Source organism: Cottoperca gobio, unplaced genomic scaffold (assembly GCF_900634415.1).
Source record: "Cottoperca gobio unplaced genomic scaffold, fCotGob3.1 fCotGob3_170arrow_ctg1, whole genome shotgun sequence".
Taxonomy (NCBI): Eukaryota; Metazoa; Chordata; class Actinopteri; order Perciformes; family Bovichtidae; genus Cottoperca; species Cottoperca gobio.
In genome coordinates, this window is record NW_021166819.1 from 1 (window position 1) to 14732 (window position 14732).

The 14732-nt window shown below is 42.9% G+C and overlaps 2 protein-coding genes across 2 annotated transcripts; both read right to left on the reverse strand.

Annotated features, from left to right (window-relative positions):
• Nucleotides 1-1241: 1241 nt before the first annotated feature.
• cip2a (cellular inhibitor of PP2A) lies at nt 1242-6631 on the reverse strand (the record flags this gene model as incomplete). The annotated part of the gene is made up of 11 exons (XM_029426383.1): nt 6422-6631; nt 6063-6165; nt 5223-5370; nt 4724-4836; nt 4370-4464; nt 4195-4291; nt 2946-3068; nt 2220-2365; nt 2064-2139; nt 1602-1841; nt 1242-1424 (listed from the first exon to the last, which is right to left on the reverse strand). Coding segments are annotated over exons 2-11 (1323 nt in total), but the record flags the coding sequence as incomplete, so codon positions are not given.
• A 1438-nt stretch (nt 6632-8069) lies between these two features.
• LOC115004692 (SH2 domain-containing protein 1B) lies at nt 8070-12417 on the reverse strand. Its single transcript, XM_029426372.1, has 4 exons — nt 12222-12417; nt 11548-11611; nt 10341-10542; nt 8070-10265 (listed from the first exon to the last, which is right to left on the reverse strand). The coding sequence occupies exons 1-4, from the start codon at nt 12365-12367 to the stop codon at nt 10219-10221; spliced, it is 459 nt and encodes a 152-aa protein (XP_029282232.1). The 5' UTR covers nt 12368-12417; the 3' UTR covers nt 8070-10218.
• Nucleotides 12418-14732: the final 2315 nt, after the last annotated feature.

Here is a 14732-nt window from a genome sequence, read left to right on the forward strand (position 1 = left end):
TCCCCCCCCCCCCCCCCCCCCCCTCCCCCCCCCCCTCCCCCCCCCCCCCCCCCCCCCCTCCCCCCCCCCTCCCCCCCCCCCTCCCCCCCCCCCCCCCTCCCCCCCCCTCCCCCCCCCCCCCCCCCCCCCCCCCCTCCCCTCCCCCCCCCTCCCCCCCCCTCCCCCTCCCCTCCCCACCACCACACACTCACACACACTAACACACACTAACACACACGAACCCACACGAACCACACAGTTCTAACACAACACTTCAACACACACCCTCCAAACACACACCACCTACACACTCACACACCCCCCACCCCTACACCCACTACCACCCCCCCACCACACCCTAACACCCGACACTAACCCCCACTAACAACCCCACTAACACCCCACTAACACACACACCTCCCCACCTCCCCCCCCCCCTCCCCCCCCTCCCACCCACCACTCACACCTACCACACACTACCCCCCACTCCCCCCCCCCCCACTAACCCCACACTACCCCCCACTAACCCACACCCCCACACCCCCCCCTTCACCCGCCCCTCCCCCCCCCCCCACTCATCCCTTGTCCTCTCTATCCCCCCACGCTTGCTTTCCCCCTTCCCTCCCACCTCCTCCCCACCATCCCCCGCCACCCCTCCCATAACCATACACCACCTCCATCCACCACCCCCCCCCACCCCCACCCACCCATCCCCCCCCCCTCCCCCCCCCCCCCCCCCCCCCCCCCCTCCCCCCCCTACCCCCCCCCCCCCCCCCCCCCCCCCCCCCCCCCCCCCCCCCCCCCCCCCCCCCCCCCCCCCCCCCCCCCCCCCCCCCCCCCCCCCCCACCCCCCCCCCCCCCCCCCCCCCCCCCCCCCCCCCCCCCCCCCCCCACCCCCCCCCCCCCCCCCCACCCCCCCCCACCCCCCCCCCCCCCCCCCCCCCCCCCCCCCACCCCCCCCCCCCCCCCCCACCCCCCCCCCCCCCTCCCCCCCCCCCCCCCCCTCCCCCCCCCTCCCCCCCCCCCCCTCTCCCACCTACTCCCCACCCCCTACCCCCCCCTCACCACCCCTCCCCCCCCCCTCCCCCCCCCCCCCCCCCTCCCCCCCCCCCCCCCCCCTCCCCCCCTCCCCCCCCTCCCCTCCCCCCCCCCCCCCCCCCCCCCACCCCCCCCCCCCCCTCCCCCCCCCTCCCCCCTCCCCCCTCCCCCCCCTCCCCCTCCCCCTCCCACACACTAACACACACTAACACACACACACAGACAGCAGGCAGGTGAAGGATATTGAGCAGCAGGCTGGTCACGTGTGTGATGCGGTGGCAGTGTTTTCTCAGGTGAGCGTCTCGCTGAGCAGCGTCGAGGCCCCTCAGCAGCCCCAACAGGACGGGGAGTAACATTTCTACGAAGCTCAGCACACAGTCAGACACACACTCTGCTCCCAACGCCTCCTGGACGCAGAGAGAGGAGGACACATGGAGGGAGAGAAAGAGAGATGTGAGGAAGCTACAGATGCAGCAAGTCAAACATGGACGGCAGCTCCTCCTTATGTCAGAGGTGCATGCACGTTTAGAAGATAACACCTAAAACCTCTCAGCATCTCGTGTGTCCCGGTAGTGTTGCCGTACCTCGAGCAGCTCATTCAGCAGCTGCAGGGCCTGGAGCGAGCAGGACTCAGCGCCCTCCACAGGCGAGCTCAGCCACTGCACCAGGGCGAGCCCGGACTCGGCTTTGCGCCCACCGTCCGGTCCGGCCCCCTGCCGGCGGCCTGCTGCTCTGAGTTTGGGTGCCGCTGGTCTGAAAACCACCTCGCACAGCAGCGAACGCAGCCCTGACACGCTGCACATCGCCAGGAGAAGCTCCAACACCTGCAGACAACACGCCAAGTCAAGATTAAATTAAATCAAAACTGTCAAAGACATTTCAAAGACTAAAGCTGGAATATTGGAGCATTTTCATTCTCATAAGAGCAACAAGAAGAACGTGTCATGGCCTTTACTACCATCTACCATCATCTTGTAGAATACAGTGTATATGTGTGCGTAAAGATCAACATACAGAATGTGTAACATGAGAAATGCAGCGTGCACCTTCACTGCAGAGTCGGGGTCTTTAGATTGCAGCAGTCCTAAAACTTGAGACACACATGCTGAGAAGTGCTGGTACCTTGAAATGGAAAAAATGTTTTAAATACAGTCAGGTGGTGAACAGAACCGTGAGCACTGAGGCTAAACACGTGAGCGTACCTGGTGAGGTGATCCGCTATCTTAGGGTTCTTCAACAAGTCAACCAAAAGGTCGACGGAGTATTTTCTCGTCAGGGTGCCGTCACCGTTCACGAGGATGTTGAACACAAGCTGGAAAGTCTGGTGGATGTTTGTTGCATCAAACAGCTGCAGGAGACACAAACAAAGTGTCCACAAATACTTTATTCTATTAATTGGAGTGGAAATGAAAGCAAATGAAAAGGGGAACAAACAGAAAGAAGGAACAGAATGTTTGCAGTCTAGAGATCAAACACTTGATATGGTGAGAAGCTGAACACGTACTATAAATACATTACTACGTACTGTACAAGCAGTCATTGGAAAGAAATGTGTAGGAGTGAATATTACACATGACAAAAGTTATAAAAAGTAAATATTGCACTTGATAACGATATAAAGATAATTGATGAGACCTCACTATTGTTGGTCTACATTTAGCTTTTTTAATGGTGTTTGTCAGAGAAGTGCTATATCAGGGGGGTGGGGAACCTCCAGCCTCTTATTATTATTATTATTATTATTATTATTATTATTATTATTATTATTATTATTATTATTATTATTATTATTAGAAAGGGTTGCAAAGTGCTGCAATATTTCAAAATATATGAAGCAGCTCATTTGAATATTGTAAGTTATAACGATCCTTTTGATCCTCAGCGAGATCTCTTCAGAGGGTAAATAGTTTGTATGAAGTGTTTCCCACCTTCTCTCCAACCTTCTCACTCAGAGTGAGGCTGGCCAGGATGGAGAGCGTGAACACAACCACAGTCAGACTGTTGTGAGCCAGGAAGTTGATCAGAGTACGATAGAACGGCTTCACGTTGTCCTGCGGGAAAACACCAAACGCACATTAACACTAAAGATACAACAAGCTGATGATGTTCATGTTGATGTCCCGTCTGTCTGCCGGGTTGAAAAGTGTTCAGTGCGGTTAGGATTTGGAAACACTTGAGTTACGGCTCAACAGATGCACTTTGTAAAGACTTGTTGGTCTAAACAAAATGTGCCAAACATTAAAAACTTTTTCTTGTTTGAGACATTTTAGAGAATTTATTTTACGATTCAGATGCTTTGTGAACGTTCAGGTCCGTGTCGAAGTCTCTCATCAGGGACTCACTCTTAACTAACGATCCAATATGATGTCATTCACACACAACACACAGCAAACACACACTTTCCTGTTGTTTGGCAGACAGCAGATGTTCTCAGTCCACCACACTGGCTGAATAATACTAAAAGAAGGTGTGAACTGTAGTGTAATGTAACATGTGAATATAATAAACATGTTTTAGTCCTATGACGTGAAACTGAAACTCCACTTGCGTTTATTTCATCTCTGCATCTACATATCATATTTGATAATTAGTTAATCAGTTAATTTGTGCAAACTTGTATGGAAAATTTATATGAAAGAAATTGAGAAAGAAAGGAAAGGGGGTCTTCTCACCCCCTCCCGGACCCATGACCACATCACCCCCGTCCTCTACAAGCTCCACTGGCTCCTCGTCCCTCAGAGAATCCAGTACAAGATCCTCCTCATGACCTACAAAGCCCTCCATAACCTGGCCCCCTCCTACCTGACTGACCTCCTCCACAGACACACTCCCACCCGCAGCCTCTGCTGCTGCTAATCCTCCTGTCCCCCCCCCCATCCGGACCAAGCTCAGATCCTGGGGGGACAGAGCTGCTCCCACCCTCTGGAACTTTCTGCCTCCGACCCTCAGAGACTCCTCCTCACTCTCCACCTTCACTTCTCTTAACCTGTTCAACACGGCCTTCAACCTGTGACCGTCTCTTCTGCTCATCCTCCCTTCTTTCTTCCTTTGTTCGTTTATATATTTATCTTTGTGTCGCTCACTCTGTGCTATACAAATCTAATGTATTATTATTGTGATTATTATAAATAAAGAACAAAAACCATCCTGTGATGCTGTTGAGTCAGTCAGACTCACCAGAGACTTGATGTGGCTCTGCACTGAGTGGTTGTCTCGACACAGGTTGGCCATGAGGCCGAGACACGGCATGATGATGTCGTCATTGTGAGACTGGCTGTGGGAAGTAAAATGACAAGTCGAAGGTCAAAAACGTTCAGCTTCCTTAAATCATACAGGGAGATTTGGTTCTTACATATTCGTCATGAGGAAAGTGATGAGCTCATGGATGTAGTTTGTAGACTGGAAGACGCGAGTGTTGTAAGTCAGTTTCTGCAGCACCTGCAAACACTGATGAGACACACAAAACAACATTACAACAAATAATCTATTACTGAATGTACCATGAGTAGGCCAGGGTTTCTCCTGCCACAAATGTATTTAAAGATTGACCAACTGTACTTTGATTTATTTTATTTTAGGAGAATTCATTTGAATATGTGCCACATCAAAAATAAACAATAAAGAAGCTTTGTTAACAAGGTAGTACAACAATGTTTACTGAAAATATACTGTACACAGAAGAGATCGCAGCCATGTGCAGACTCACCTGCAGTACCACGGGCTCACCAGGTGTGGCGCTGTGGCAGTGGATGACAGACGCCAGGGTGCTGGTGAGGTTGTAGCTGCTGTGAAGAATCTCCCGATTGTCATCATCACAGGCTGAAGGAGAAAACATCAGGCGAGGAGAAAGACAAAGATTTAGGTTCAGAGAGGCAGTTCAGTTCTCTGCCTCAGGAATCACACTCACTTTCTACTTTCAGACTTTTACTAAAGGTTAGCAGTGATGTTTCTAAAGATCAGTGTGAGCAACATGAGGAACCTATAGCTTACATACTGCAAGGTCATTTGTAAGTATTTGTACTAGTCCTGGATGAACTGCTGAATATAAGCATCACAGAAATCAGGATGATTTCTTTTAAAGTTAACTGGGTGACACGCCAGCAAATCACCAAGACAAATAAACAACACTGCGGCCATTTAGGTTCTGGTGCATGTGTGGTGATATATGTATTTAATATCTAGATATATAATAGATATGTATCTACCTAGCTGTGCCAGCAGGGAGATGGTGGAGCTTGTCAGGGTTGGGCTAGTGTTTGGGTTTCCAGCCAGCTCCACCAGCCCACTCACACACTCACGGGGCAGAGCCTGGCCTGAGGACAACAGCTGGTCACATTTAAGGCCTGACACCTCCTGCAAACACACAAACATACACATGTAGGTAAATGTATCTGCAGGGTGTATATACACAGGGATGGTATGCAATGTTTCAACCAACATTTCTATTGCTATTTAAGATATATTTCATGCAACTTGTGTGGTAAGGAAAGAACAGCAAAGTCAATTAAGGAGAACTAGTTATAGACTTGATAGTTCATCTATATAAATACACTAATGGCCGTTGGATCATAATGTTATTGTGTTTTTTTGGATAAGTAATGTGCTATTTATGTGCTTTGATTCATTATAAACATATCTGCACATTCAGAAGGTAAGGATATTTTCCATGTTTGGGTCATGGGATCCTTCTTATATGCATTTCTTTATTTTGTTGGTATATGTTTATATGCATATTGCTACAGGTTGTACATTGTTTAACGTCTGATCTACCAGCCTCCTTCCCTTGGTGTTGTTGTGGTGTTGTTGTGGTGTTGTTGTGATGTTGTTGTTGTGGTGCTGTTGTGGTGTTGTTGTGGTGCTGTTGTGGTGTTGTTGTGGTGCTGTTGTGGTGTTGTTGTGGTGTTGTTGTGGTGCTGTTGTGGTGTTGTTGTGGTGTTGTTGTGGTGCTGTTGTGGTGCTGTTGTGGTGTTGTTGTGGTGCTGTTGTGGTGTTGTTGTGGTGCTGTGATGAAGGGACATGAAGGACTGAAGCATCATCACGCTCACCTCCACTTGTTTCAGGAGCTGCGCTGTGTTCTGCGCAGTCCTGCCGCATCTGTACTGCTGGATAGCCAGCAACAGAGACTTCAAACACGTCGCCATGTCCATCCTGTAGAGCAAAACTATTACCTTTAAGGTCATAACAGCAAATCTATACTTTCAAAACAAAAGCACTGACGTTTCACACCGTCCATCTTGAACCTGAAAGATGCTAACTCTAACGTTAGCTAACAAGTCTACCTTAAAACTTCATAACAATAGCTAATTCAACTAATTCAAAAAGTGGCTTAACATTTTTGACCGCTGTTTATATACTTCAAACGACTATATTAAATATGTATGTGCTTGTTTGTGTGTCACACTACCTGTGGTGCTTCTTCTTCCCCAAGAAACATCAACAACCGGCAACACAGCAGCTACTTCCTCCCGCTCTGCGCTTCGAACGGGAAAGGAACGGACCATGTATGTATGTAAGGGGGAGAAGCGAGGTTACATCGACATTGTTAAAGCTTATGTTGATGCGTGTATGATATATTATTAATAAATAATATTATTGGATTTCTTGTGCTCTAAAATCGAACATCAAAATGTGAGGTTTGTTTATCAATGAAGCAAACTAAAACTACATTCCCCCCCTAATACATGTATTGGGCGGGTCCATGTCATGATCACGTAACGTAAGGGGGCGGGGCAAGTAACAATAAATAAAAATAAATAAATAAATACATATATAAAATAAAATAAAATATAATACATATATAAAATACAATACAAAATTAAATTAAATGAGTATAAGCATACATTTATAAAATAAAATATCAGAAAATATAAAAATATATTATAGAACAAAATATAATGTTTTAAATGTTATTTATTATCAGTTTGATTTTTATGTTCAGTTAACAGGATTAAATCAAGTAAGATCAGTTGGAATTTTTAATTTAAAGGCTAACAGTATCTGATAAAGTGACTGTATTGAACTCACAACCTTACGGTGTTCTATTTGGAAGCCTAACCACTAGACCGCCACACACTTGATTTATGTCATTTATAGTCTAATAACATCCAATACAAGAGCCACGTCTTTAAAAAGATTACCATAAACTATGTAGTTTTTGATCCCAATGTTTTTTTTATCTATCCTATTTCCCGTTTCAGAAATGACCACAAAGGCATTATACATTTCACAAAAATAAATGTATTGTAGAGCTGCTGTGTACTTGTGTTTGACTTTACAGGTGTACCTACAGTGTGCATTTGATTTTCTTTCTGTATTAGAAGTGACATTTAGTAACTGCCTGTTGTGAACTAACAAATTGTATTAGATAAACTCAAACATACCACACTTCAATACGGATAGACACATTTGAGAGTTAAAAAACAAACAATATATTGGTCAATTTTTGCCATTTTTAAAAACATAAACAACACATAAACAAAGTGTTGATAAGGATCCCATACATCCCATCCCAAACTATGTTCTGCATTACTCTTGTACCTTACATCCACTTTACTAACAAATAAAAATGTCCTGAGTAGATCTAGATCTTCTAGATAGTGGATACATGTGCGTGTGCGCGTGCGTGTGTTGTAACTGCTTCTGTTATTGTGTGAGGAAGCTGTGGTTAGACTATGATACTATTATACTCCTCTTGAACCCCACCACTGTTCCTTTCTACTTTTGTCTCTTGTGTCTTCGTTGTCTTCTTCTGCCCTTGTTTGGTCAGTAGTTGCAGATCAAACAGACAGAAGCATGCATCTTCTTCAAATGTGCAACATTTCATAAATCACCCAAAAAAACAATGTTAATGTCCAAAACTGATGCTCTTCCAGTAATAAGCATTGCTTAAAACAAAGAGATATGAAGTCTTGTGAGCAGTTTGTGAAAGCAGACACAGGATGTGAGGCGATGTTGTTGTCCGTACGGAAGTGGTTTGATTGAGTCTAATCTCTCGCTTGAACTTATAGAAAAAAACGTTCTGCAAAGCGAGGAAATGATGGACAATCTCAGAGTTTCAGGTTACTCGTGTCTGCAAGAGACAATTTAATAACACATAAAATAATAACAAGTCAAGAAGATTTTACAGATTCGTATTTACAAAGCATGTGGATATTTACAGGAAGTGAGGAAGAAGCAAATACACTGACACCCCATTCTAGAAGTCTGTAGGGATAGAAATGTTTCTTACTGCATCAAATAACTGAAATAAAAGCCCAGACGATGAGCACATACAATTCTCATGCACCGCTTAGCTTTACAAGTATTAATATATATTCCACAAAAAACAAATGCATGCAAAGACTCTTTACCAGCAGAAAGTTCAAAGCCCCTTCGTCTCAACTTATTAATTCTTTATAACATAAGAAAGTTAAAGCTTTTAATGTATTATTCATTAAGAGCATGGTTAGATATCTCCTGTGAACAAAACGGTTTCAACTGTGGCAGAAAATGATGCGTTCAGGTGCTGATTAAGAAAAGTGGTTTTCAGGGTCTTTGAAGGAACTGCTACTAAATGCACAACATTAAACTCTTTTGCTGTCTCTTTATAAACTCACTGCAGATTCAACATTTAAGGATAAATGTATTTTGTAGCTCAATGTAGAAAATAGTAACAAACCACCATTTCTGACAGCGTATGTATCTACTAACAAGTATTATGTGTATCAAAGTCTCCATTGTTGTTCAAAACTATTAAAAACTAATGAGCCACTCCGTCTGATATCTTCCTACACAAGATTTACGTCTTCAGTAGAAACCAATGGGCTTAGAGCTGAGAGCCACAAACAGGAAGTCAGAACATATTAAGAGAGGCTCTCACGCTTGGTGATTTTGGTGGTTTTGTCATTTCATTGGATGACAAGCAGAAAGAAATACGAAGAAAACTGCACGGCTTCTGATTCTGGTCATATAACAATAAAGAATAAAGTAAAACCTGACAGAAAGCAAACATTTGAGAGCTGAAACAATGTGACGATGCTGTGAGTTTGATGTTTTTTACATTAATCATGACTTTGAAGACCCACAAATAATCATGTTTTTGGTCAAAGCGGTTTCTCAATTTACAAAGTCTGAGGTTTTGCTGTGCATTGGTGTTGATACTGGTAAACTACATGTGGGTAAAGTAATACTGAAACTGTCAGATGACTGGAAGTCAATATGCAGCCAGCCTTTATGAAGTGTCATAAATAAATGATGATAAATGCAGTTTCAGATTCTTTTCACACTTTATAACGGAGCTTCAGACTCGTGTACATCAACACTGTGATTATTGTTCTGTAAATGCTCTTATCCTGTCTAATTGTTATGTTTTCACTGTGAAGCACTTTGGGCTGCACTTCTTGTGCTATACAAATAAATCTTATTATTATTATTATTATTAATAACGTCATAGCTGAACAGAAATAACTCCCACATGCTGCACATGTACTTCCACGACGCAGCAGCAGAAATGCAAGAACATAAACCAGCCAAGAGTAGAAAGTTACTCAAGTATCATTTTTAAGGTACTTTAATCTACTTTATAATTCTAATCCACTATTTTACTTAATCTGATGATTTATTTTACTTAAAATATTCAGATTATTATTGTAAAACATAAATCAACTTGTTAATTATGATGTATTATGATAGATTAAGCAGTATATTAAGTCATTAAAATGAGCTCCACCTTTACCAGCTGCAGCATTAAGGTGATGAACTCATTAATACATAAATAATTATCATTTAGTAATATATGATTCTGCATAATGAGTACTTTTACTTTTGGTCCTGATGATAATGTGTCTGTACTTTTACCTGAGTATGATTTTTTATTTACTTTTAGAATTTCTATATTTGCTAAAGTAGAAGATCTGAGTACTTCTTCCATCACTGATGCTAACGATGAACGTTGACAACATGCTAATGCTAAGGTCTGCTTAGCTTAGCGTGTTAGCATGCTAGCACTCAACACAAGTCTTAGCCCAGATAATGGAACAAGATGCATCCTCTGGGATCATGAACGTCTGGAACAAATCTCTTGATAATCCCTCCAGTTGAGATATTTCAGAATGAAGGATCCAAATACGATGAAGAGCGTTGTTCTTCAGGAGGTGTTCCTCATCCTGAAGAGCACACTGTTCAGACACAAGGTCTTTCCCTCCCTGACACTAAATGTCAAAGTCATCGTTGTTCAGGGAGGACTTCGACGTATTCAGATGAAGGAGCATCTGGAGGGAAATAAAGAAAAAGGTCAAATATTCCACGAATCAAAGAAGGTGCTGATGATGAAATCAATGACGTACTTTCATATTCGGGGTCTTCTTCAGGTTCAGGCATCCTCTGGGACCCAGAGGCTTCACGAGGTTTCTGCACCTGGATCAACATGGCCGTCTTCCTTTTGACAGAGTGGCGCAGGTGCATGGTCAGGCCCTGATTTTTCTTTTTATAGTGCCGGATCAGATCGTCCAAAGACTTAAAGAATGTCTCTTGCACAGCTCCTGATGTCTGAAGGAATGACAACATGTCAGAGGAGGAAACAAGAGGACAGAAACAGGACATGTGGAGGCAAGCAAGGGACTTTATTGCACACTTAATCTAAACGCAAAGACAATCAGTTCAACATTATTAAAACCTCAAACCTTCACATTGAAAAAAGATTTAAATGTCCCCAAAATGACAAATGAAATTAAAGCTCCGATCGAAATGTGAATTGTGACTCAAACCTAAAACTCCTTCAGCCTGATGCTCAGTTTGATTTTCCATTTCCAGAGATGTGGGCAGAGATCTGAAACTACAACCGCTGTCAACAATCAGAAGGTGCCCTAACCCTTTGATGAAGACTTGATGAAGAGTCTCTGCAGCCATCAGTGTGTTTGAGCCTAAACGTACGTCAGAGGAGTTTCCTGTGACGAGGCGGAGAGCTGTCAACTGCAGAGTTTCCATTTTGGGGGTGAAATCTTCCTTTAAGTCAGACTGAGCTGATCTGCAGTCACTGATTAATGAAGTGTTCTTACATTTAGAGGTATGCTCAGTGCGGATGTGACACTTTGATGCTATTTCTGTTGCAAAGCTGTCGCTGAGGTCACATCAGTGTTAATGCATCACCTGGGAAATGTTACATTCTGCAACTTAAATACATGTGAGTACTTCAAGGTCAACAACAATAACAACCAACTAGGGCTGGGTGTTGATATCCCTTTATGATGAGGAATATATATATATACACAAGTGCAAGTGCACTTGCACTTGTGTATATATATATATTCATATATATATATATATATATATATATACATACATATATATATTGCATGCAAGTGCTCAGTGACTACATTGCATCTCTCTGTCTCCCTGAAGGATTATTTACTGATCTCATGTCATAGAAGAAAAAGTGAAAATCTCTTAAGCTTGTTTTAACTTCAGACATTATTTCAGGCATCAAACAAAAAAACTATAAAATAAACCCTCGTGTGTGTGTGTGTGTGTGTGTGTGTGTGTGTGTTTGTTTACCAAAAGCATATAGTGTCCAGTGTGTGACTGCAGCACTCTGTAGGTGTACACCACCCTCTGTTTACTGCAAAAATAAACAAGATGCATGTTATTCATACATATTTGCAGAATTTAAACCATAACTGATATTAACAAATGTTGAATTCATTCATTTAGTTGATACAATCCGCCGCAGAAGTGATCACATGACCCACAGTTTGAATCCTCCCTGCAGAGTCTTTAACACCTGAAGGAAACTGTGTTATTCTTCCGTTTTCTATAAATGTAAATGATGTACAGCATGTACTTGGAAACTGTTCACACGTGACATGCATTAAAATAACAAGAACAATACGTACAACATTGCATCTTGATATTTGTTGCAATATTTAAAAATAAATATAAATAAATATTGTGATTGTTTTACAAAAACGATATTTATTTGTATATGTTTGCATCTTGTTTTAAAGATTATTAATCAAGTATTTTTTAAAGTTTCTTCAAAATGTCTAGATGTGCTTTGATGTAAAATCTTAATTTAAGTAGTAAAAAGCACAATATTTATATATTTATATATATAATATAATAAGTAGAAGGAGAAAGTAACACTACATACTCAAGTGATATGAACTCTAATGTTCAATACAAGCTGTTTCGCACCATAAACAAAAGCAAATCTCTTGAACGTGACTCACTAAACACACAGACACATGGCTCCCTGGATGGTCTCGCTGTCTCGGATCAGGTAAGCTCCGTCCTTGTTCTTCTTCCCCAGCAGATCCTCACAGTCCGTCCTGGTGATGGCACCGTGATAACTCATTGGCAGAGATGCTGCCATCATGAGGAGGGACTGCAACTGGAAGACAACACGTCTCAGAACAGCTTCATGAACTCACAGCTAAACAGGAAGTGTTGATGTGAGAGACAGAGAGCATGAGAGAGAGAGAGAGAGAGAGAGAGAGAGAGAGAGAGAGAGAGAGAGAGAGAGAGAGAGAGAGAGAGAGAGGTCTGTTCCTCCTGCAGCCACACGAGGGCAGCAGAGGGAATCCCTTTATCTCCTTGAAGAGCAGCACAGAAAATAGAAACCTTTTGTGTTTACATTTTATGTTTTATGTTCAATGAGTAAACAAGAATCTAGTCTTAATTAAAAAAGATTTAAAAACATTATACTCAAACATTTTCACTGCAACTTGTAAATGTTTGTGTGTAAATTGTGAATTTCTTTGTGTTGAAATAAATTAAATGAGACTAACTTTGATTAAAGGGTTAAACTCATTTCAACATTACATATTTATTTCTGGATGCAACACTTCAGTACAATTTGCTATATAATGTGTAAAGGAGATGCTGTGGGGTGTTCAGGTCTCTGCACACACACACACACACACACACACACACACACACACACACACACGGGACTCGGGTCGGGGTATCTCCACGTTTCGGGATCTTAGTTCCTTGAACCAAATAATTGTTATACTTGTAGTTTCAGTACCAAGATGGCCGACATCCCTGCAGCTAACACGGCTCAAAGTTAATCTCTGCCGGTCATAACTGATCATACAGCTCATGGTGTTGGATCATCCCTCTATCATCACCTAATGCTGCAGTCCAACTGAGAACGGTTTAGCGGCGATTATCTCAGCAGCTTTAGTCGTCGACGTCTTTAATAGAACATCTTGGCCTTTAGTGCTTTTCAACCAAAGTCACTGACGGAGATAATTACTCTTTATCTGATAAGTGATCTCAGTCGTGCATCCACCCAACTAACATCTGTAACCTGACATCCAAATATCACCTTTGAAAAGATTGAATTTAAGCTTCTGGTTTGGCCAATCACAGCGCTCCTCCCCGTACAGCACCTGGTCACGTCCATGAAGGTATCTCTATGATCCATAACCTTTAGATTAAAATGTCATTTTATTCTTCATTAAATACAAAACAAATCTTGCATAACGGCTAGTTTGGTATTATATTTTAGTAGAAGTAGAAGTAGCAGACAGATGGAAATACTCAAGTACTTGTATCTGCAGTAAGTACAGTTCTTTAATAAGACTTTAGTGATGAGAAACTCTCCGTCCAGTAGATGCACAAATACAAACTTCACTTCCCAAATATCTGAAGATGTAGGGAAGTGAAGTTGGGAAGTAGCCGCGTCCTAAAGGCACGAGCAAGCTGCTTAACATATTTGTAATGAGTGACAGCTGCTACTCCAGGTCGTTTCACTGCTCCATGTTTTCAAAGTGGAGTTATGAAAGTGTGCAGCAGCTGTCTGTCAACCTGCTCTGGATAAATAAAGAGCCTGACCACACGTTGCTGGTTTTATAATCTCTTCTTCGGCCCTCTGTTGCCAACGCAGGCGACTGACGAGAAGGCGCGGCCTCACAGGTAAGCTCTTTAACCGGCCGGGACATTGTGACCTTACACTTACCTTTTACCTGGCTGCTCACCTGCCAATCGCCGCTCAGTCTGCAGAGACACAAAAACGCAAGCATGAAAGGAAAAACTTCATCCTACTAACAAGTAGACATTTTAGTATTTCTCTCAATGTTGCATATTTCACATTTATGGATTATTGTGTGTAAGCGTCCAGACGGATTTGGTTTCATTTCATTGTGATCAAGTGTAAAATAAAATGTTTTAAATACAAATTAGTTTTCATGGTGCAATGAAAATAAATGACACCAATAGATACCTGGAAGGACGATAAAATGCATTCATATACGTGGAAAAATATGAAAACTTAAAGAGATAGTTTGGATGTTTTGAAGTGTGGTTGTATAAGGTGAAGCTGTTTTCTCTGCGCTCTTCAAAGCCACCAGACTCCATTAACAAAACAGGTCATTTTACCTCGCAGAACATGGAAGTTGCAGTTCTACCGCTGCCTCCATCGGTTAGTTTGTTTGTGTTATTGTGACTTTGGTGAATTAAAACGAACCATTTAAAACACCAAAGTCACTCAATAACAAAACCAAACTAACTGATGGAGGCAGCAGTAAACCAGCAACGTGTATTGTTCTGCGAGGTAAAATGACCTGTTTTGTCAATGGAGTCTGGTGGCTTTGAAGAGCGCAGAGAAAACAGCTTCACCTTATACAACCACACTTCAAAACATCCAAACTCTCTTTTGTTGTGTGAAACAGATAATGAAATCTGCCTGAACCTTAAAATGTCAGTAATTAAGACGCTGTATGTTGTTTAATCTG